A 21800-nucleotide genomic window follows, 5' to 3' on the forward strand; every position below is an offset into this window, starting at 1 on the left:
CATTGTTATATACCGCATTCCAGTTTATTCTCGGTGTCAGTTTTCCTCCCACACCACCAACTCTACCATATTCTCCCTCTACCATCCTCCTTCAACCCCTCTTATCTTCAGAGTCATGGGCCTTGGTGGCAGACAGGCAGATAGGTGGGATGGGCCTGGTCTGGCTGTCATAAGCTAGGTGGCACAGAGGGCTGGCAGGTGACGGCTGCCACCGGAGGGGGGACTGGGTTCTGACACCTCTATTAACCTTCAGAGACGTGCATCTGCAGTCACACCCCCCACCTCCTTTTTTTCCCCCATTCTTCTTCATCTCTATCTCACCCTGTCCCCTGTTTGCAGTTCCGCAGGCTGCCGAAAAGCATCTTGTCCCCAGAGCAAAAAAGTCAAATAACAAATGACTTCTTTCTTCCTCTCCTCCTGACCTGGAGCATTTCAATATGCTATGGATTTCTGTCTCAAATTATCTATCTGTCTCAGAGTACTTTGTTTTCTTTCCCTATTCACTGTCTCTATTATGGGTTAGCCTCTCTAATTCTAGCTCATTAGCTTTGCAAGCTGGTGTTCATGCAGTGACCTGTACAGCAGGAAATGTGTATGGCATTAATGCATGGCTTTGTGCTAAATAGAGGGAATTAAGTAATTGCTGCCACTTTCTAATGTCAATCTTCCGGAATAATGGAACTTAATGAAAAGTGAGTCGAACAGATGGAATCAGATGTAAACGTCTTTGCTGAACACATGCCCTTTTTACATAATTCAATATATCATGTAGTGTTATTTATATTGATTATGGTGGATTGTAACGGAATATGACAGCTTCCATCTAAATGAGAAGCATTTAACAATAATCTCCATCTGTCTCTTTCTGTCTGTTTTGCTTTTTCCCTGCAGGAATTCTCATTACTACGACTGGACGACGTGGTGGACCAACGAGTCAACATAGTCGGTTTTTCTGTCTTCAACAAAACTCATCCCTTCTTCCAAGATTTTGTGCTAAGCCTCAATCGCTCCTGGCAAGAGAACTGTGACCACGCACCCTTCGCTGGCACCCCAGTTAGTACACATAACACAAATACATGATCGAATATATACACATAAGAATAACTGATGAGACCCTTGGTTATTTCCGTACTACGTCGAAACAGCACCCTCTTAGGCATTAGTAATTATTTATTCCATTAGACTTCTGTACTGCAAACTGGCTAAGTAAAACACTAAAGTCACAGAGACACAAAAATGCCTGTGAAATGTACAGGGATGACATTTATCCAGTTAACTGCTGTAATTTCAGGTGTTGCTCTAGGCAGTTGTTGTTTCCCAGACAGCTCATTAGCAGCGTTTGGCACCATCCTTATTACATTTATAATGGCGTCTTCCTTGTTACATTTGCTTCAGAGGAAATGCACAGCAAAGAGCTACTTACCTTCACAGCAGAACCTCCTTAAATCATCCACTGTTCTCATCTAAACGGTGTCTGTAGCTTAATATTTCACACACTGCACACTTCGTGTTTGTCTTCAGAACAGCCTCAAATCATCAAGTTATGATTTAAACGTGGATAATTCAGGATGTTTTCAGGTTTGTGTTGCAAAACACTAAAGCAATGACATTTTTCAGGCCTCATGCTGGCTTAGAAGGAGTTTTTTTTTCTCAGCTAATCATACAAGATAGAAATATTAAACCTGTATTCTTCTGTCATACTTGTTCTTTGAGGTTAGACTATCTGAGCTGTCTGTCTCAATTCTATCGTGGAATAAATGACCTGCATAAACACGATGAGGGATACTAGTTTGTAAGTTACTGCCTGTTTATGGGAAAAAAGGTGTATGGGTGTTATCTGGCTCCCCAATAGTCCCTCTCAAGGCAAAACACTCTCACCCGTTTGTCCAGAAGTGTCACTCATAAAAACAGCATCTAAAAGTAACACGAAGAATTACATTAGCTGTTAGACTGAATTTCTGCTTCCAGACACCAGTAAACAAAAGGTTCTAAAACTTTATAGCATCATTATTACGCATTAAAGTGTTGAATCAAATAATTTATTAGTTTTAAAACTAACCAAACAGTGCAATTGTACAAATGTGCATAGCGTACAATAAAAGTTATAATATATTAATGGGAATGGCTGAGACTAACATGAATATTGGACAAAACAGAAAAAAATATCCCTTTAAGCTGCAGTCAATTCCAGCCATTTTCAGTACAAAAAATCACTAATATTCTATTTGTAAATAAAAATATGACGAGAAATACAGGGAATATTGGACGTGCATCGCGAGGTGCATTTCCTTGAAAACGACCGATTCGTGGATTTTATACCGACTTCAGGACATGTTTTGGACAAAATATGTTTCTGGCTTGTTTCGTCTGGATGTAAAAGGTTGGATTATGGCCGTTTTTTGTGGAATATTTTCATATGTGTGTAATAATGAACCCGGAAATGTGAGTCGCGCTGTGTGCGTTGAAGCCGTGTATAGAGAACAGATGGATGAATATTCGTTGTTTGTCGGACAAATGTGTTTATATTACCCGCTGTGGTAATCACATCTGAAAGTGGTTTATACCGGCGGATTCATGAGAATCTAAGCTTTCCATCGGTGTATAATGTTTCTATCACTGAGTTTGCAGCGTCGGTCAATTAAGAGAAATACTTCAGCGCATCTCAAAGTGTACCGCGGGCGGGACACTGAAGCGCACTGAAGTGCAAAGGGATATAGGTCAATATGCAAGTTTATATATTCAGTTCAGTTTCTTCAAAATAATTATAATAGTAGGAATTATTCTGTTATCTTTGAAGATTCTTATTCTTTTCAAAACATGTCTAAAATAATTTGAAATTACTCCTAACAAATACAAAAATAATACATCTGGGTACCAAAAAATAACCACTGTTGCAAATCTTTGTTTGCTTAAGGGCTTCATTAAGAACAAGTAATTCAGTACAGTCAATTAGTGAATGAATCGTCTTTGTTTGAAGTTATGAGGAAGTAGAAAGTGAAACAAACGTGCTTACACAGTACATGCATTCATTGCCTCCTTTCTACTTCACACGCTGGGCGATGAAAGGTTAAGAATAGTTTGAGCACAGCATGGAAAAATGTTCTGTTCTGTGCACAGCAGGTCACTCAGATACTTAGTGAGCCCGCAGCAATTAGGACTTGTGACTAATTAGCTAATAACAAGAGAGAATAAAGGCTGACAACGGCAGACCAAGAAACTGATTAACCCAGTTAGACCTGCACGTAGGTAATATGCTGTTTTCTATGTTTTTAATTCATTCTCATGTGTACAACAATCGCATACAGGCGCATTTAAAGATAAAGACTGGCAGCAGTTCATCTCAGACAGTGTAGGTGGGTAGGTTGAAGGTTTGGTTAGCAGAAAGTTGCACAGAAATATCTTCCAATTCTGTAATTCCATATATATTCTTTCCTTGGTATCGCGCAGTGATCACTCAAACAGTTATTTAATAGAGAGTGCAGCTCATATGGACAGTGACACAAGGAGTTTCTCGAGTAAATCTATTTACACAGGTTTCACATGTTATTGACAAGTTTGAAGAACATTCAGAAAGTATAATGCATAAATATAGATTTTAAAAATTGTTTGCATCAAATCCTAGGGTATGAGTGCTTTAAACACCCAAGTGCAAAAAACACGTTCTCAAAAAACTTTAGACTCAGAATGCATCGAAGAAATTTCACAGAATAATAGCAAAAAAGAATGATTAATATCTAAAAATACATACATACATTCTGCGTGTTCTTGAAGCTTCAATGGGAAAGCATTTTTGTAAATCCATGCCTCCATAATGTGGATCATGCTCAGTGGTTGCAAAGTTGCAGCCGCTCAGTATTTAAGATGAACCAAACAATCTGCCCTAAAGGTCTAGCACAAAAGCGTCACTGAATAAAAATATGTTTTGGAAGTTCGACACCTGTCTGAAACTGTACGGCCACAAAACCTCCCCTGAATATTTGCAGCTTTCGATAGTGAGACAAACATGGCACCTTGCTCCCTTTAGTCTGCAGCTGCTATTTGTTAATATAGTAGACAGCAGCTTTTAAAGCGTGCACACCTTACTGGTGCGCGTCAGCAGCAGTGATGTGTTTTTGTTATCAGTTTCTATTCTGCTCTATCTCTATATGTCTTCAGCTTAGACAGTGGGTGTCATTCAGAAGCCTCTGATTTGAACATTTTCCCCCATACAAGCAAGTTTTCTGCTGCCCTTAATTCAGTTTAAGGCCAAACAAAATTTGGTGCAGACCTGTTCAATCACACATTATCAACTCTCTGATCGAAATTACTCTGATATAGTAGTTTGCAAAGAAAGGGGAAGTGAGTGGAAAATAGTCAGAAATGCTGCTGTAACATTTTCTCATTCACTCTGTAACGCTGACTGAACTGTGTGACTTTGTTTTCTATGCATCAACCTGTGGCTGTAATGTCTTCACAGATTGAGTGTTGCTTTTAATGTGCAGTTAACCAATTATGTTGGCCAATTCACGGCTGTTGTACATCACAGTTTTGCAGTTTAATGGTCTATTGTAGATCTCTGTGGCCTCCCAAATTTACTATGCATCACGATCCCTCTCAGCCTTGTATCAATATCCACCAAACATCAGGACAATTCTCCCTACTTCCATTACACAGATGGACAGCTCAAACCTGGATTCTAATGCAGGGCATCCTGCATTTTAATAAAATGTACACAGCAGAATGCAGTGGTAGTGAAGATGAGGCTGTTTGTACAGGCGAGATGGGAGGAAAAGCTGCCTCTCTCACTGTTTTCTGGCCGTCGCTGAGAGACAGGCAGTAATTGGAATGGTCAGGGTGTGCCAGCTTCATTGGGGATAAGAGCAGGAAGGACAGTCTCTCCGAGAGATGGAGGGAAAGAGAGATGGTTTTCAACACTGTCAGCAGATCAGAGTCTTTCTAATGATCTAATGGAATAATCTCACTGCCACTCGGGGGATAGATTAACCCCTCACTGACCGCTAACCACTGACATGTTACACTTGCAGCTTGTGTGCTTTGAGTTTTTCCAGCTTTGTGTGTGTTTGAGAGAGTGTGTGCATAATGTATTCACCTTCTTCCCTCCCTCTCCCCCTGCAGCTCTCGTCAGCGCTGCTCTTTGATGCGGTGTACGCTGTGGTGGCGGCGGTCCAGGAGCTGAACCGTAGCCAGAACGTTGGCGCCACTCAGCTCTCCTGCAAGTCCTCCAAGATCTGGGAGCACGGCACCAGCCTCATGAATTACCTGAGGATGGTAAGATTAGCACTGCTGGAGGTGATGAAGATAACAGGACTGACCACTGCTGAGCTGGAAGGCAGAGTTCGACATTCTGGGAAATGTGGTTATTGGCTTGAGTTAGATAAGGACGTTGGTATTGCTGTCAGCCAATTAGCTCAGACTGGAAACAGAGGAAAAGCAACCCAAAGTCCTACAAGTTCACTGTTAATTAGCTAACTACCTTATTAAATAACTAATTATATCTCATATTGTTATTTGCTGTGAGTGAAAATGTTGAGCCCTAAGTCTTAAAACACATGTACCAGTAAGCAGTGTTATTACTAATAATTGTCTCCATAATCATCATCTAAGTAATGCCGATGTAGTCCCCCCACACAAAAAAAAACATAGATCCACTATTAACTACACACCAATAGCCAGTTAGCTTGACTTAGAATGAAGAGTGAAACTTTGGGGAACAGCAAGCATCACAAATTAAAATGTTGGGATTTGTTTAGCTTTTCTAACTATGTGTTGGTTGAGGGTAGTAAAATTCTGGTCTTTTTATCATGAGGGCGGCAGGCACACCAAGAGGTTTCTGTGCCCAGCCAAAAACCAGAAGCTTCCATTTTTCCGTTTTGTGTTTGTCACATTTTTACTGACTGCGGGCTCATTTTTCACTGCAGCATGAAGTCCTGCACATTTATTGAAAGAGCACAACCACAACTAAAAGTGGAGAACTTAAAAATGTCTTCTCTGCAGTATGACACGGTTAAAATCTCATAAATCATATATAGAATGAAAATCGGATTTCTGCGATTATTTATTTTATCGAAGTTGAAAAAAATAGCATCAACATGTCCAATATTTCTCATGTGCACACAGGAGTTATCAATACTAGACAAATAAATTGTTGGTTTACATACTATTGATATTTTACTACACATTTTTGCTTTGCTTTGTGTAAACACTGCCTGCAGTTTAGCTGAAAAAGTCTCTTTGACTGCTGGTTCCAGCTGAGTTACTAAAAGTTTTATAATTCAAAGTAGTTTAAGGAAAGCAAAAAATCCTTTTATTCTTTTTGTTATCACACTTTCTGGCTCTGATAAATGGCATCATTTTGGTGATTTTTTTTAAAAGACAACATGCATTTCAGACAGACTGGTGGATGCTGGGGTTGACAGGGTTAAGCCAATGTGATATAGTGCATTAATTAATTTTATAGGTTCTGGTGGAGGGATTTTATTGCTTTTATAGAACGCTAAAATCGACATTTCCTGTATTTCCAGTCATTAAGCTACACTAAATAGCCATCTCATATTTACTGCGCCTATATTTCGTCAGGTAGTAGCCTTAATTAGATATTGTCAGATAGCCAAGCCTGTTGAGATTTTCATCATCGCTTCTCTTCGTATATGTTAATTGGTTATTTTAGAGTCTAGATAGTTTCACTGACAGCAGATAACGTCTGAACTGTCATCTCTTATGAAGATATACTTCCTATCCACTCGGTCAGTTTATCTCATCTCGGCATTATACTGAGAGACAACGGAGGAGGAGAGATAAAGATGTGCTGTCACTGAATAAAATGTGTTTTCCTGTTAGCGAGAAATGGCTGTAAGTGATTGAAATGCTTAAGTGTTACACATTTTACACAGACTGTTTGTCTTACTTACGCAGAGAAAGACGGCATGACTAATCACTCTTCTTTTTACTGTAAATTGAAGTTATTACAGCCTTGTCTCACTGTTCTTATTGTAAATGTGACATATAGTGTTTCAAAGGATGAAGCAGAGCCGATGGAGTTAATGTACCCTCAAGTCATATCCATTATGGGAAGCAAGATGGATTTCTTGATGAGACCTTTAAACATGTTGCTGTCTCTGTGTTGGATAGGTAGAATTGGAAGGTCTAACAGGCCACATTGAATTCAACAGCAAAGGACAGCGGTCTAACTACGCCCTGAGGATCATGCAAAACAGCAAGGATGGCCTAAGGCAGGTAAAGTAACCCCCAGTCTTTCAAATCTAACCTTTAAAATTATCTGTCTTCAAACAAACCCTGTGTTATGGATTCAGGCAATACCAGAACAGCCTTGCAATAGCATGAAGTTAATGTGACTGGCTGAAGAATTTACATATAAATCATCTTGTATTTCTGAAGTGACCCACACAGATTTGCTTCAGACACTGGCTATACCGTTACAGAGCTGATAGCTCTCCGGCACAGTCCTGTTCCCAACAGGGCACTACTTCTGGCAAATGTTGCACTTGTCTTTATGGTGTTGAGGTAACTGGAGCTGGATCGTACAGCAGGGAGCGGCGATAACACTTGCTCAGCTGACATCTCTGGGTGCAAACAATCTCCATTATCCTACTAGCAGAAGAGTGGAGGTGCCAGAGGACAAAAATTAAATATTAGAGATGTGATTTGAAGGAGAGAGATGGATAATTTTATGGAAAATAAATTAAGGTTAAAACAGAAGCCAGTCCTGAAGCAGAAGTCACTTTGCTGCTGCTCTTCCTGTTGTTGGTTTTACAACTATGTCCTCGGATAAATATTAGATACAAATTTGGGATTGGGATTCTTTGTGGAATAAAAGAGCAATTAGTCATGTCTTGCTGCCTTATTTTACAAAGTGACTGTAATGTGTCAGCAGAGATTTGTAGGTGGTATTCGTCAACATCCACCACTCCAGTGGTGCCTCAGTGAGTGCTGGGATTTCAAGCCTCCAACACAGCAGTCCTGTTGTGCTTTGTCATTTAGTGAAAATACTCTACATACACCCCCTGAGTGGAGTCTCCCCAAGCACCACAGGTTTGCATCAGAGGACAAAGTCTGAAATACTTAACAGTTTGTCATAGATTAAGAACATTTACAAGGATTATAATAGGTGGAAGTAGACAGTAATAAACTGTAAGGGATGAGAGGCTTTGAGCAGCTTAGAGAACTGTTTGTTAGCGGATGGATGGCTGTGCTGCTGTTACGTTCCTGCTATGTGCTCTATCTGTTGTTGGGAAATGTGATATTGTAGTCCCTTTCTACTTTTAAGAGACGATTGAAGACTCAATTGTTCAGAGAACACCTAGGCACTTAATCTGACTCCACCTTAGAGGTAGAATAAGTCAGGTGGTCCAAAACCCTCGATATCTCCAGCCAGACTCTTCTCCTCTGTTGTTTCCAAATGGTGGCACAAATTACCAAACTCTGTGCATTCTGCTGAGTCCCTTTCTACTTTTAAAAGACAATTGAAGACTCAATTGTTTAGAGAACACCTTGGCACTTAATCTGACTCCACCTTAGAGGTAGAATAAGTCAGGTGGTCCAAAACCCAGCACTTATTTAGCGCTGACAAAGTTTAAAAAAAAAAAAAGTGTGTGTGTGTGTGTGTGGAGGGGGGGGGGGGGGCGTGGTTGGCAATTCTTCTGCAACTTGATGGCAACACCTTTGACCAATCGCACTTGAAGCACTTCTTGCACTTACTACAGGTTTTTCCTTATGTCTGAATTCTTGCTTGTGTTGTACGTCGCTTTGGACAAAAGCGTCTGCCAAATGAAATTGTAGAATTGTAGAGTTTCTAATTCTTTGTTACAAGGATTCAGAAATTTACAACCATTAGGCTTCTGCTCTCTAATATCTGATTTGCAATAACCGTGTTGAAAAAAAATTGGTTGTTAGTGTACAGTAGACATAAAACCATAATCTAAATTGTCACCACTGTACATTGTGGACATATAACAATTCCTAAATATTGAAATAATTGCAATAACTGTGAATACTTCTAAGAACCCTCTGACGGAGAACCAGTGACCAACGGTTTAGTAAATGAGGTAAAGACAAGAACATTGTTTCAAGACCATTCAGGAGTGTCTGGGGAAAATCTGTTTGGGCAAAGTGATAACCCAGTACTCCTCCATCCATCAACTACATCTCCAAATGCCCCAGCGGAGCTGAGCTGTCACCGGCTGTGAAAATCTGTGGTTGATCTCCCAGGTAAAAATCTCAGTTGTCTGTGAGCAATGGATGGAAGGCAAAAAGGATTTGCAGGTAAACATCAGCACAAAAGTGCGGGGCCTTTGAAAAGATGACTGATGGAGATGTGCATTAAGATGAAAAGTCTGTCTGTGGTCATGTTTACTTTTATGGTAATAGCTGGATAACTCAGGGTTTTAGAATATTTATAAAAAATACCATCTTCCATATGAGTCACAAAACAGGTAAAATTTTCATTTTGGTTACTGATGTGTTGTGACAGATAGAGATCGTGGTGTATGTGAGGATAAGCAAGACTATATTGGTTCACGTTGTGAAAACGATGGGGAAAAATACAGAAAATAAAATCAAAAGGATGGGGATGTATATGGATGAACTGTAAACAAAAATATATTTTCAGTTTCTTAAAGGAGTCCATTTTAAAGACGTTTTTCTTGCAAACAAAATATCTAACCTTGTTGTGCAACAGTCTGATATTTTCTGTGACATAACAAATTTGTACACATACTTAAAGTGACAGTCGTGCCTTACAACATTGTTTTCAAAGAAAATCGTCATTTTTCCCAAAGCACAGCCCTTGATTGTTGAGAGCCATCAAGCATAAATTATGCTTCATTGTGGCCTTGAGCTTTAGGCCAGAAGCCTACAGAATAAAGACTATGAAGTGCTTGTATGTGTCAATGCAGATATAAGCATTCATTTCAAATACAGAACAAAACATACAGCATATCTATTATATGCTGCTTTATATTTTCTTGAATAAACCCTGTAAAGTGCTCCTAACTTTATCCACTTAACTGAGAAATCACATCTTTCATTTTCCAAAAAGAAAAATACCAGATTATCTTTTGGTGACTTTGGCATTTTTTGACGTCAGTGCTATATGTGAGACCACAGTAAAACAGTGGCAGGTTTATGATTGAATATATACACAGATGTCTGTGGTAGCAAAACAAATCGTAATTTCCTCAGGGATTTAATGGTATATGGCTTGGCAGAGCATGCATCTAGTAAAGTGAGTCCCATTATATAAATTCTCTGTATCTAGGGTTTTGTGGCCAGTAGATGCTCTGCTAGGGTCGGCTTGTACTGTTTTAAATGTTCTATAAATAACAATGACTTGAGTATAAACACACACAGACAAACAGGCCAGAAAACATTATCACCTTTGCTTTTGTCCAACTAAAATACCCCCTTAAATTTTTAGTTGCTACATGCGTTTTTCCTATTTGTGTTTTTTCATGATGTTTTGGCAAAGTGTGCACCGCATTTCCCCTGGATATACCTGTCTCTTACTCTGACAGCTATAGTGTACATTTCCCTGTTGCTTAACTATTGTGTTTCTCTGTCGGTGCTGCATTATGCAGAGCAGTTAATAACTTATCCGTAATCCAACAAACTGTCACCACTGTTCTGTAGCATATATGTGTGTTTCCAATCTGCAGAATTTTCAGTGGTTGCTGTTATTCTGCTGCGCCACAGACAAGACACAGTTTGGTCATACAAAGAGCAGGTTTTACAGGGCTTTGAAGCATCTGACCCTTTCAGCTGAGATGATCTCCATGAAAGAGGCGAGCGAGGACCTGCCCAAGAAGCCCATGAAACAGTCAGACTGTGGCCCATCTGCCTTTATTAACCTTGTCTGTGTCTCCACATGTCCCCTCTTTATACTGGCTCGCAGCCAGTCAAGCAGAAGGATAACACTATCAGGCCTAATGTGACGATTCCAACCAGAAGTATTATAAAGCAGTCCTGCCAGTTATGTTAATGGGAAGAGGCAAGGTGTTAGACGGGTGACAGGATGGGTGTGTTGTTTGTTTTGTTGACTAACACCTCCCACATGATGTTGGGTTGGGGCTGCTTCAGCCAGGCAGACACTGGAGGTGCCAGGGCTTTGGCAGCGATAAGGAAGATGGCTCCCTGCCCACACACACACACACAGTCACACCTACACACTCAGACCTTAAACAGAATGTTTGCAAAACAGCAAATGACAAGTTGATACTTCACATCTTTGTTTGCTTAAAATACAATAGCGACGATGTTGTCTACAATACCTGGGATGTGTTTCGGCTTTGAAAGAAGAGGTGTTTCAGTCAAAATGTGAAAGGAAAAGAAAAAGAACATCTCCATCAGACAGTAATGAGGTGTATTGTACACAGACTGACCTCCAGCCCTGCACCCTTCTCCACTTCTCCCTCTTTCCTGTGATTTCTGTGGCTGCAGTGAGGATCTGCTCACATGCGATCATCATCTCCCCGGGGGCTCAGCACTGCTCAGCCAATCACCGTCACAAATTGAATTTCTTTGGCAGGCATTTTCACACATTAGAACAGTTTCCTGCTGCTTGATCTGCTCTCACTATCTGTCTGACTATCTATCCATCCATCCATCCACTTGTTTTCTGCATTATTTTATACCTAATCATGAGCATCCTCTGCATCTTTGGTGCAACGACCGGCTTTAGAAAGAGTCTTCCATGCTTTATTTAAGCATCCATCCGCCATATCAGTAATAATGACTAACAGTGAGTCTACACTCATTCCTGCTGTTACAAAAGACAAAACAAATCACACAACCTCTAGATCAACTGTAGGGCTAATTTAGTGTGAAATATGATATTTGACATAGACAGTGTTGGCCTCATCAGAAACCAAAGGGTGATGTAGCTGCTCCGTTATTATTAATGTTCAACTTTAATTTGGAGAACCAGATACCAGATTCTTTTTGTTTTTTAGTTTGAATTATTTGGTGCTAGAGTATTGAAAAGTACATTCGACCAAATGTGTTTTGTGCAAAATTCATTTCACTGAAGGATGCATGTGTGCTTTAAAAATCGGCTCATTCGAGCACAATACCTGTACAGGATATAAACCGAAAATTCAAATAATTGCATAAAGCTTGAAAATAACCATTTCAGATGAGAGTACACTTAGCCTGCCTCATGTCCAGATGACTGGATGATCTGGCGGCATAATGCAATAATCGTTATTTGTTCAGTTTTGGCAGGCAAAGTAAAATTTTCCAGCTGCTCCTGTGCCGCTAGTCAGGTGGGCCAGTGTTGATGGTGAAGCTGGAATGGCATTTTCTGCTTTCTGGCAAAGGCACCACTGGTACCTGTAAACCAACAACAATCCACAGATGAGATGAGAGAGGAAGGCGGAGAGAGAGAGAGAGGAGAAAGAAAAGAGTGATGAGGGAGGAGGATGCAATGATGACAGGCAGAAAGTAAATGAGACAGAAAGGGCGCTTGGGAGAAAAAATTGAGCAGAAAGAAAAGAGGATGAAGCTATAAAGCTACAAACAGTATAATCATATTTCTGTATTGAAAATAACAGCCAACCTTACCAGACCTAATATATAGTTTCTGGTCTTTCGTTGGCTTCATTAGACAGGTTAGTAGAGGCAGACAGAAGAATGGGAGAAAGACCTGCAGCAAAAGGCCGTGAGCTGGAATCGAACTTAGGCTGCTGCGTTGGGATCTATAGACCTTGTTTGTGGGTCGACTACTCAACCAGTTGAGCTATCTGGAAGCCCCGCCAGACCTAATATTTAAGGCAACAATGGTGACCTTCACCCCTGTTTCTCACCGGAGTGACTAATCATGTTATTATTTGAAGAGAAGTGAGTGTAATCCTCTGAATCCTATACCACATCCCTCTATGAGTCTGTGTAATGAGTTAGATAAAGGAGCCTAATACGAAGAAGTTCTTGGCTTGTGCTTGAATGTGAACATGTTTCTGAGGGTGTACTCTCCAGATGGTGCGAACACCAGGGTTACGCTGTAAAACAGTATCATTCTGGGTATATACCAATGGATAACATGACTCAACCTGTTCCTCTGAACACAGGCTGCTTTCTTCTCTCCAGGAACATCACAAAGGGCCGAGCAGTTTCCTAACTCACACCCTCGTTGCTAGAATGGATTGAAGCATTTATTGTATGGGGGAGGGCTGGATCAGAAATATCAGAGTGTCATTTATTGTGACACTTGGCTCGTCGCAGCTGTACGACCGCTGACTGATCCAGCTGACATCAGTCCACAGTATGCGTGTGCTCTCGTGTGGCTGTTCATCTGAATGCCTGCCTTTTATGTTTGTACTTGTGTGTGCGTCAGGGCTTATGTGTGAGCATTGATGGGGTTGGTACCATCCCCTGCTGCCTGCTTCTCAGCTCTGCACACAACAAGCCCACCGCCATCTATGCTGGTTTAGCAGAGGCTCAAGTCTCCTCCAAAACAAACACACTGCAGCCTGCCAGCCAACTGCACCACAGCACACGCCATGCTGACAGATCCGGTCCAGCCTCTCTGCAGCCCCCCTGGCCTCCGTGGACTGGCCCTCATTTTCAGCACGGAGCTCATTGACAGCAGCATGCCGGTTAATTGGAGGAAGCTGTAAAATGAGTAATTATTGCAGTTTGGATTAGGCAAGCTGTTGTCTGTAACAGTGTTGTGTGTGTGAGAGTGCGCGAGTGCAGAAGAGGTTGCTATCAAAGCTGCAAGAGTTTCAGTGTTTGTGCGTGCGCATTCTCCATTCACACGTGTGCATTGCTGTGCGTAGCAGGAGGATGGTGAGCCGCAAACTCTGTTGGCCAATTCCTGGAGAGAGGAGAGTCACTAATTAAGTTTTGTAATGGAGGCACTTAATCACTCCTTCGGTATAGAAACCACCTGAGAGAGAGAGAGAGGGAAAAGAAAGCGAAACAACGGAAAAAGAGAGAAATATTTCCAGTTCTAGAGTCAGTTGATGAGGCTGTAAGAGGCCACAAAGCATGCAGTAAGCTATGAGTGAGTTACAGCAGTGTGCCCCAGCCAGGAGCAGAAAAGGCCAAAGGCCGACTGCAGCATGACTCAAAGCAAATTGTTCTCATTATTGAGTCCACAGGTGCTTTGCAAAATTCGATGTGCGGGAATAGATTTGACTCTGACTTTCTGGCACACTTATAATGTGTTTGTTTGAAGCTTGAAAGGTTGATGGCTATCAGGCTTTGAATTGAGCGGAAATTCCGTAGCTATAAAACAAAGGTCAAAGAGGAATGAGAGCATCTGAGGCATTCTTATGGAGTCTGGGATTTACCGTACCACTGTTTCTGCAGCTGCAATTTTGCTTCCTTAATCCCGTCAACACAACATAAAAAATGTGTTGTTCTTTTTTTCATCATTCTTTTCATTTCTCACTGAAATAACAGAAACCCCCCCACCCAGGCGACTGCACAAGCTGGCAACCCCTGCAGATTTAAATAGAAATAGAAAGCAAGTGTCTTCTGGTTTATCAGGGTAGATTATATTTGCTGCCGCATTAAGAATGAATTGTCTAAATACAAAGAACTGATTAGATTTCTAGCTCAGGTAGAGAATACTCTCGTCTTGTTTGACACTGCAATCAAATTCATTTGGTTATTTTGCCTCATTTCTCATCCTTACAGGTGCAGCAAGCACTATTCATCAGATGTAAATAAACAATCCGTGTGTGTAGTACACTTTCTTTTATCTTGGATATTGATTTTCTTTTTGTTTGTTTGTTTTTTTTGTTGTCTTCCTCCCACACATTTTATTTCCAGTCCATTTCTGTGCATTTGTATATCGCCATAGTGAATCTTTGTGAAGAGATCATCAATACACTGTTAAACCATCTGGACCTGCCCTTGTATATCCTTTCCAATTTCCAGAATTGTCATTCAAACATTTACAGCCAGATTGCTTTTTTAATAAACTTTAGTCCCCTGGTGTCCTTGTGTCAAGGTCTTCAGAGGTGGAGCCAAACAGTGGAGGTGATGAAGTAAGAGGAGGCCTTTATATCCTCGTCTGCGTCCCTCTATCTGAGGGGACGCCGAGTTCCTGGAATATCCGAGACACACACAAACAAATGTTTCCACTCTTGCGGACATGCACACATGCTGCATGTGCACCACTTCGATTTGCATGAAATGATTTGAGCTGTGTTATTCACACAAGACTTCCTCCAGTTAAAGGGTGGATGTGCTCGTTCAATTTCTTTCTCTTTTCTATTGGATTTATTTATTTCCTGTCAGCACTGCTCCTATGTTTATTACGGGAATCTGCTTTTTTCCTCCCCTCCCCTCTTCTTTACTCCCAACCCATCTCTGAGAACACTATTACTCTAGCTGCCCCCGCTGCTGCAGATGCAGATGTACTCAATTCAATTTCTATCCACTGCAGCAATGTAAGGGTAAGGAGGGAGGGAAGGGACAGGTACAGTCGGATAGAGCAGGCGCCAGAGAAAGAGGGGGAAATGTAAAGGGGTTGAGGGGTGTGGGGTTTCACACAGCAGGTTGACAGATTCAAGACTGTCTCCACCCTTTTTTCCTTTCCTTGAAGGACATTATCATAGGAGCCTGGTGTAGCTCAGCACACCATGACATGGCTTGGATCTCTGTCTGTGCCTCTGGCTCCAGCAGAGATGAGTACATCTTAACCAGATCTGATAGACGTACAGGGTCTAAATACGCCAGAGCTGTTGCTGATGTGGCCTTTAGATCTCCTCCAACTATGCCAGCTAAATACATTGCAGTCTTTGTCTGCATGTGTCCTTGTATCTGTTTAAGGAAGCCAGATATCCAAGAATAATAGGTGTTATCTTTGTTACAGTGGTGTAATTACAACAACTGTCACATCACAAATAGTGGCAGCGTCAAACAGAAGTGAAAGGGCTCCAGAATGTGTTGTCATATAGACATTTCCCGTTCCATCGGGCACTTTATTAGGGTCACAATTTAATAGGACAAAATGGTCCTGAACAGAAAATGAAATTTATTATCTGTAATAACGAGCAAAGAAGTGTTATGCAGAGATAAAAGTGCTATTTGCCAGCAGGGGGAAAAGACATTGGTGTGACATAAATTTGGTGTTTATTTGTCGGTATGCAATGCAGATGTATTATTTCACTGTTAAATAAAATTGTCCCTGAGAACCGGCAGAGCATCTCTGAGGATCACATCAAGGAGCTATAAAGCCTGCATACTGGAAAGGCTTTTTAGATTTATATTTTACTTGCATTGTTTTATCTATTGCAAGCTGCATCCCAGTAACCACATTCAAGTGCATCAGGACTGAACATTACAGTACCATTTAGTTGTCATACCAGCATAGATGGTGTGTATTTTGTGTGAATATGTCAGTTTGTGTGTGTGTAGTTTACTTTTCGAGCCACTGGAACTACACCATGTCAGACCACATTAACTTCTAAAGATTCTCGTGCACCGTGTTTGTCTGCCTTTGTTTTACTGTGGTGACTCAAAGTAGTCTGTGTTGTAGCAGGGATTAAATGTGTGAAGTCACCATCATCTTTTCTATCACTTCCTCAAACAGCCTTTTGCATGCTTGCTTCATTCTTGCATAATCACTCATTCTTGGGCTAGCTCTCTGGTGTTCCTGATACTCTCTGTTCAGTGTATCCTGATTATTTTTAGGCATGTTTCAAAAAAGCATCCTGATGTAGATAGCTGTTGTATGTAAGTTTAGTGACAGCGTAAAAGCCACATGCCCTCCCGGTAACGTCAGTAAAGCTCAGCCACAAAGCCACGGATCAGTTTATGAGCAGCTTTGTCCCCTCTGGTTTATTGCACACAAAGCTGTCTCTGTTATGAGTTAAATGTCCTGAATGCTGCAGACAGTCCTGGAGGTCAGAGAAGCTATGAATTTTTAGAAAAAATGAAATAAAAATAACTTGTCTACGAGCAAAAGAGACACATTACTTTTATTAGATTTCTTCATTTTTCATTTCGTTTAATTTTCTCCAATTTGAATGAATACTAATTGAAAGTCATAAATGTAATGTAATGTATCGCTTTTGAAGGATAATTAGAATGTCTGGCCGAACATGAATGGGTCTGATTCTGATTTGTACACCATGTGCATGCATAGACTTTATAAGCTAATGCTGTCTGACGCGGTTATTTCTTTTGCTCAGACTTTGCACGCACGCAGCCATTTTCATCGGGGATGTTAGCAGTCATGGAGACTGTGTCAGATTCACGATGCAGCTGTTGATTTAAATGTTTGGGACTCGGGGAAAGCTCGGCAGCATTGTTTACAAGTCATATTAGTCGTCTTTTGACATGTTCTCCCTCGAGACGTTTTGTGCTTCACTTTTTTTTCTTGATTCATTTCAAACCTTGGAGGAATTCTTCAGCTGGCCAAAGACAAGGTTTAATGCAGCTGCTTTCCCCTGTGTGTATACAAAGCAAGTTCAAAGCAGTATGTTTATGTCACACAAATTTTTTGACACCCGTCAAAGCAAAGCATGTTGAATTGCAGCCAATCAAATAAGAAATCAATGTGTTTCCTACCAAATCATCAGACTTCTCAAAATGATTTTCCCTCTACTGAATCTGTGACTACGTATTGAAATTCATATTGAATTTGTCAAAGCAGAGACTCACATCACTAGTCTGCACACACCGGCATCCTTTGTGTGTGTCTCTAGTTCTCTCCTTTGTTTGGTCTCTCAGAGACGTACAGCAGTCCCCTTTCCTCTTTTGTTTTTCTCAGTTTGCACTTTGCAGGCTGGAGATGGGGAATAGATCAAAAGCAGAATGGATGAGCTGTTTTGCAAGATCCCCCAGTCTTAACGGATTTCAAGGCTGGGTGAGGCTGTGTATGTGTTGCTTGGCTGGGTGTGCGTGTGTGTCTGTGTGTGCGCGAGTGTTTGAGTGTGTGTAATATGCATGTACATGCAAATTTATGTGTATGTGCCTGAGTGCCTCTGCGCCTGTGTGCCTGCAAGTTTGCCTCTGTGTCTTAGTTTTTATCAGTCTGCACAGTGCACCCTTGAATTCCTACCAAGACTCTCGACATACTGTAATGTAGCTGCAGAACTACCAACGATCCTTTGTACCCTGATAGGTACTGTTCCATTTGTTCTCTCTTCTAGGCACAGTCTGCTCATCCGTGTTCTTCTTAAATTCTTCAAAGGATTCCCATTTGATATCATATTCTATGTGATCATTGCTTTTTATTATTTTGTAACTTTTCACAGGTCAATAAAACATTTACATTTGCTCTGCTACACTGTGCAGTGTACGCTTGCTTCAAAATTATGCTGGGACTAATCTCAACAAAAGCAACATATTTATTGGCAAATTAAAGAGATATAAAAGAGCAAATAAGCAAATAGAATGCTATAGTCCAGCAAAAAAGTTGGTCTTCTAGCTACTCATAGCCTACAACTCCACCTCAGAAGGACCTAAGCAGGTTATATTACACATATCAGAGCTTTATGAATGCAGCCTCTTAGAATCTGTTCTTGCTCTGAAGCCTTTGAAACTTAGATACAGAAATCAGAGCAGACTTGTACAATTCATTTTTTAGTTGCTGTAAATGTTCTTACATCTCCATGTCCGACAGCCATGACCCCTCAGTGTTTTAGTGATTCTTATCGCTCATCTCCCACTCTACTCACACAAGAGTGAAAAACTAGAAAACAGCAAGACTGAATGGATGTAATGAGCAAGTTGGGGTTGGAACGCACCCCTAAAGGTCTTCCTTTGTCCCCAGCATTTGGGTACATCTCCACTAACGTGATCGTTAGCGATGAAGACATTTGAGCGGTCCGCAGTGTCTGGGTGTGCAGGCTGAGCAGGGACTGTGGCTGCCAGGGCATCCTTTGTTAGCCATCGTCACTACAGGGGATGTATCACTTGGAGAACATGCAGCACCGCTTTGAAGATCTGCTCTGCTCGCCGAAAGACCTTCTCTTCAACCCAAAGCTTGTCTCATTACAGCTATTGAACTAGCAATGCCATTCTCCATCATAATGCCAAATAATGAATGCGCTGACTAACTTTGAAATGAATTACCAGATCTGAAAAAACACGACACATTCACTTTTTATGTGTTCAGACATAAGAAATGCAGCAGAAATCACAATTTATATAGTTATAAAACAACTTTTTTTTTCGAAAAACGAGACCAGACTGACTTTTTCACCGGTTTTGGAGCTTTCTTGACCAGAAATAAATATTAGCAAGAAAAGCCACAGTTTGAGGCTCGTTTTCATCAGTCAGCAACAGTCACGATGTATACCTTCCCCAATCCTCTCCTTACTGTTTGGCAGTGCCAACCACCTACACCACCACCTGTGTCTGTCTAGCCCCTGAAGTTTGCCTGCGGCGCCACCCTGATTAGTCTCATTCCTGCTGATGATGAGTCATACCAGAGAGAGCTTCTGTAAAAAGATAGCCCTTTTTCCCACTCGCTATTCCATAGAGAACAACATGCACAACAGCTACACACAAACACGCAATGCACACATTTCATTTGAACACTCTGATCATTGTGAGGCAGAGTGAGCGCGCTCTAAATATAACTGTCCTCTGTTTAGTTCTAACCAGGCACTAGCTGCTGATTCAACTGGTGGTAATGTCCGCTCATAGGTAGAAACTGCATCTACTTCAGTGTATTCTCTTGGAGCTGAGGCGGCATAATGCTGCTATGAGAGCAATAAAGGTCCATCTTCAGGGGCCTGTGAGGGTTTTTCTTTACTCCTGCAGCACATAAAGCCACAAACAGGCACATGCAGGCATACAGACACACATTTCTGCTTCGCCTCAAACTCATTTGCTCCGCTGTGACACCTGAATGCTTTAGCCTCGGTGTAAGTGGGCTGTATGACATTATGCTTGATAATGGTAGCTATTGCTTCTCTCATATATGATGGATGCGTCTGTCACAGCACAGTCCTGCTACACCCTATTGGATACGGCATTTTCTGACAGGAAAATCAGCCAATCCTGACGCTTCAGTGAGCAGCCACCCTAATCTTTTCCTCATGCTGTAATTTCAGGTTGCAGAATGAACCCTGGGTAATCCTCACAGGATGCGTCGTTCCACTTGTTGTCACTGTCTCACTCTTGCTCTCCGTTTTCCTTGCTCTCTTTTTCACTTTATTTTGCACCCACATAAATATCCACCCCATCCTCTCTCTCGCTCTCTCTCTCTCTCTCTCTCTGTTTCTCTTCAGTCTCTCAGTTGCTGTCGTGTTCCCTTGTTCTTTCTACCTTATGTTCTGGCTCCCTAGCTGGCTGCTCCTCATACTTTCTCATTGATTTTCTTTCCATTCGCCAGCCTCACCGCACCTACTCAGTAAGTGATTGACATTCCCATGCACTCTTTCTTTTTCTCTCTGAGTCTTTTCCTTTACTCCTCTACTATTCCCCTCTCCCTTATTAAACCCTGTTCTTTTTGCTGCCTCTGAGTTTCTCAGGATAGTAAACAGTGCAAAGCACTCATCATCAACAGTCTGAACTTAGTCTGAATTAGTTTCCTAGATTCGCTGGATGCGCCACACAGTATGTATTTATTGTAACTGCAGTGTAAATACCAATTAATGACACTGCAAATGAGAAATATCAAGATACTGCTCTTTGTATTGTTGTACACAAACACAGTCTGGTGTATAGCAATGAGCAGCTTCCTCTCTTTATGATAAAGCTCATGAGCCTAATAGATTCTTGGGTTGCACTGCATGTATAATGAGGCTTTATGCAATGGTACAGTGTTGCTGCTTCACCAGGATTAATGCGATGCTTAGGGTTTCCTTCATTTCACAGTTTGTGTGAACTGTACAATTATAGTAAAATGTGCTTCAAGGGAAATGGCATGTAAGATTACTAATGTTCCTCCTTGGCCTTCAGATTAATGGCAAACTGCTTTGCTCACTGATTAATGTTTCATCATTTTAATTAGTTGTGTATTAGTGTCTCTCCAACTTTCAGACACTTTGTTGTCATCTTTTCATCCTATTTGTGCCATATAATGAGTCGTCTCCCACTTTTATTGCTCGAATCAATAGCAACAAGTGTAATTTATTGCGAGATGTCTGCAAAGAATAATTACAGCATTTAGGGTTTTCAGTCTGTTTGATAAATGTCACAGTGTGTTTGCTCCTGAGCGTGCTTCCCTGCTTGCATTTGCTAATGTATACGTCTTCCTTCCTCTCAGTGGAGGTGAGTCACAGACAGTACAGCTCTACTTTATCCCCCTTCCAGCTCAAACAGAGTTGACGGGAGGGCCACCAAAGGGCCAGTTCCTCCCCCGCCAGCATATGCTTGTGCTCCCTTCCTGCTCGCTGCTCCCCCGTCTCCCTCTCTCTCCACCTACTCTTCCCGGGCTGAAGTCATGGTGCCACCTCATCCCATTACCCTCTCAGTCACCCGCATGCTCAGATCTTTGTTGACACCCGCTGAGCCCAGCCAGGCCAGAGACTCCCACCTCCCACCACCTCCGCAGGCTTCCGACAGCTGATTGTGTAACGCCTGATGCTGAGGCAGCGTATTTCGCCCGGTCCCTTTCCTTGGTGCTGCAAGTATGTTCACATTTTTCCACCTCTCTGTTTCTTGAGGCCATCAGAAGCGGAGTGTGGAATGTGGCATGTTGCGGAAGAGTTGGGTAACTTGTAGTCTATTGTGAGCAAAGGTGCTTGTTTCTCTCAACAAGTACACCCAGAGGAAATGGAAGGCCAGAATCTTTTTAGATCATAAATGGGCTCTCAAGAGGGAAATCTTTGTTTCACGGAACTCTCTCTTTTACTTTATTTATATATAATATAATATAA

The 21800-nt window shown here is 41.4% G+C and overlaps 1 protein-coding gene across 4 annotated transcripts in view; it reads left to right on the top strand.

Annotated features, from left to right (window-relative positions):
- grik4 (glutamate receptor, ionotropic, kainate 4) overlaps positions 1 to 21800 on the top strand; it is a 337318-nt gene that overhangs the window by 282407 nt on the left and 33111 nt on the right. For all 4 annotated transcript variants that reach the window (XM_051958364.1, XM_051958363.1, XM_051958365.1 and 1 more), the window contains 3 exons: positions 892 to 1053; positions 5116 to 5268; positions 7129 to 7233. In XM_051958364.1, the coding sequence (XP_051814324.1) occupies positions 892 to 1053; positions 5116 to 5268; positions 7129 to 7233 (420 nt within the window). The remainder of the gene's footprint in view (positions 1 to 891; positions 1054 to 5115; positions 5269 to 7128; positions 7234 to 21800) is intronic.

Source organism: Acanthochromis polyacanthus, chromosome 13 (assembly GCF_021347895.1).
Source record: "Acanthochromis polyacanthus isolate Apoly-LR-REF ecotype Palm Island chromosome 13, KAUST_Apoly_ChrSc, whole genome shotgun sequence".
NCBI lineage: Eukaryota > Metazoa > Chordata > Actinopteri > Pomacentridae > Acanthochromis > Acanthochromis polyacanthus.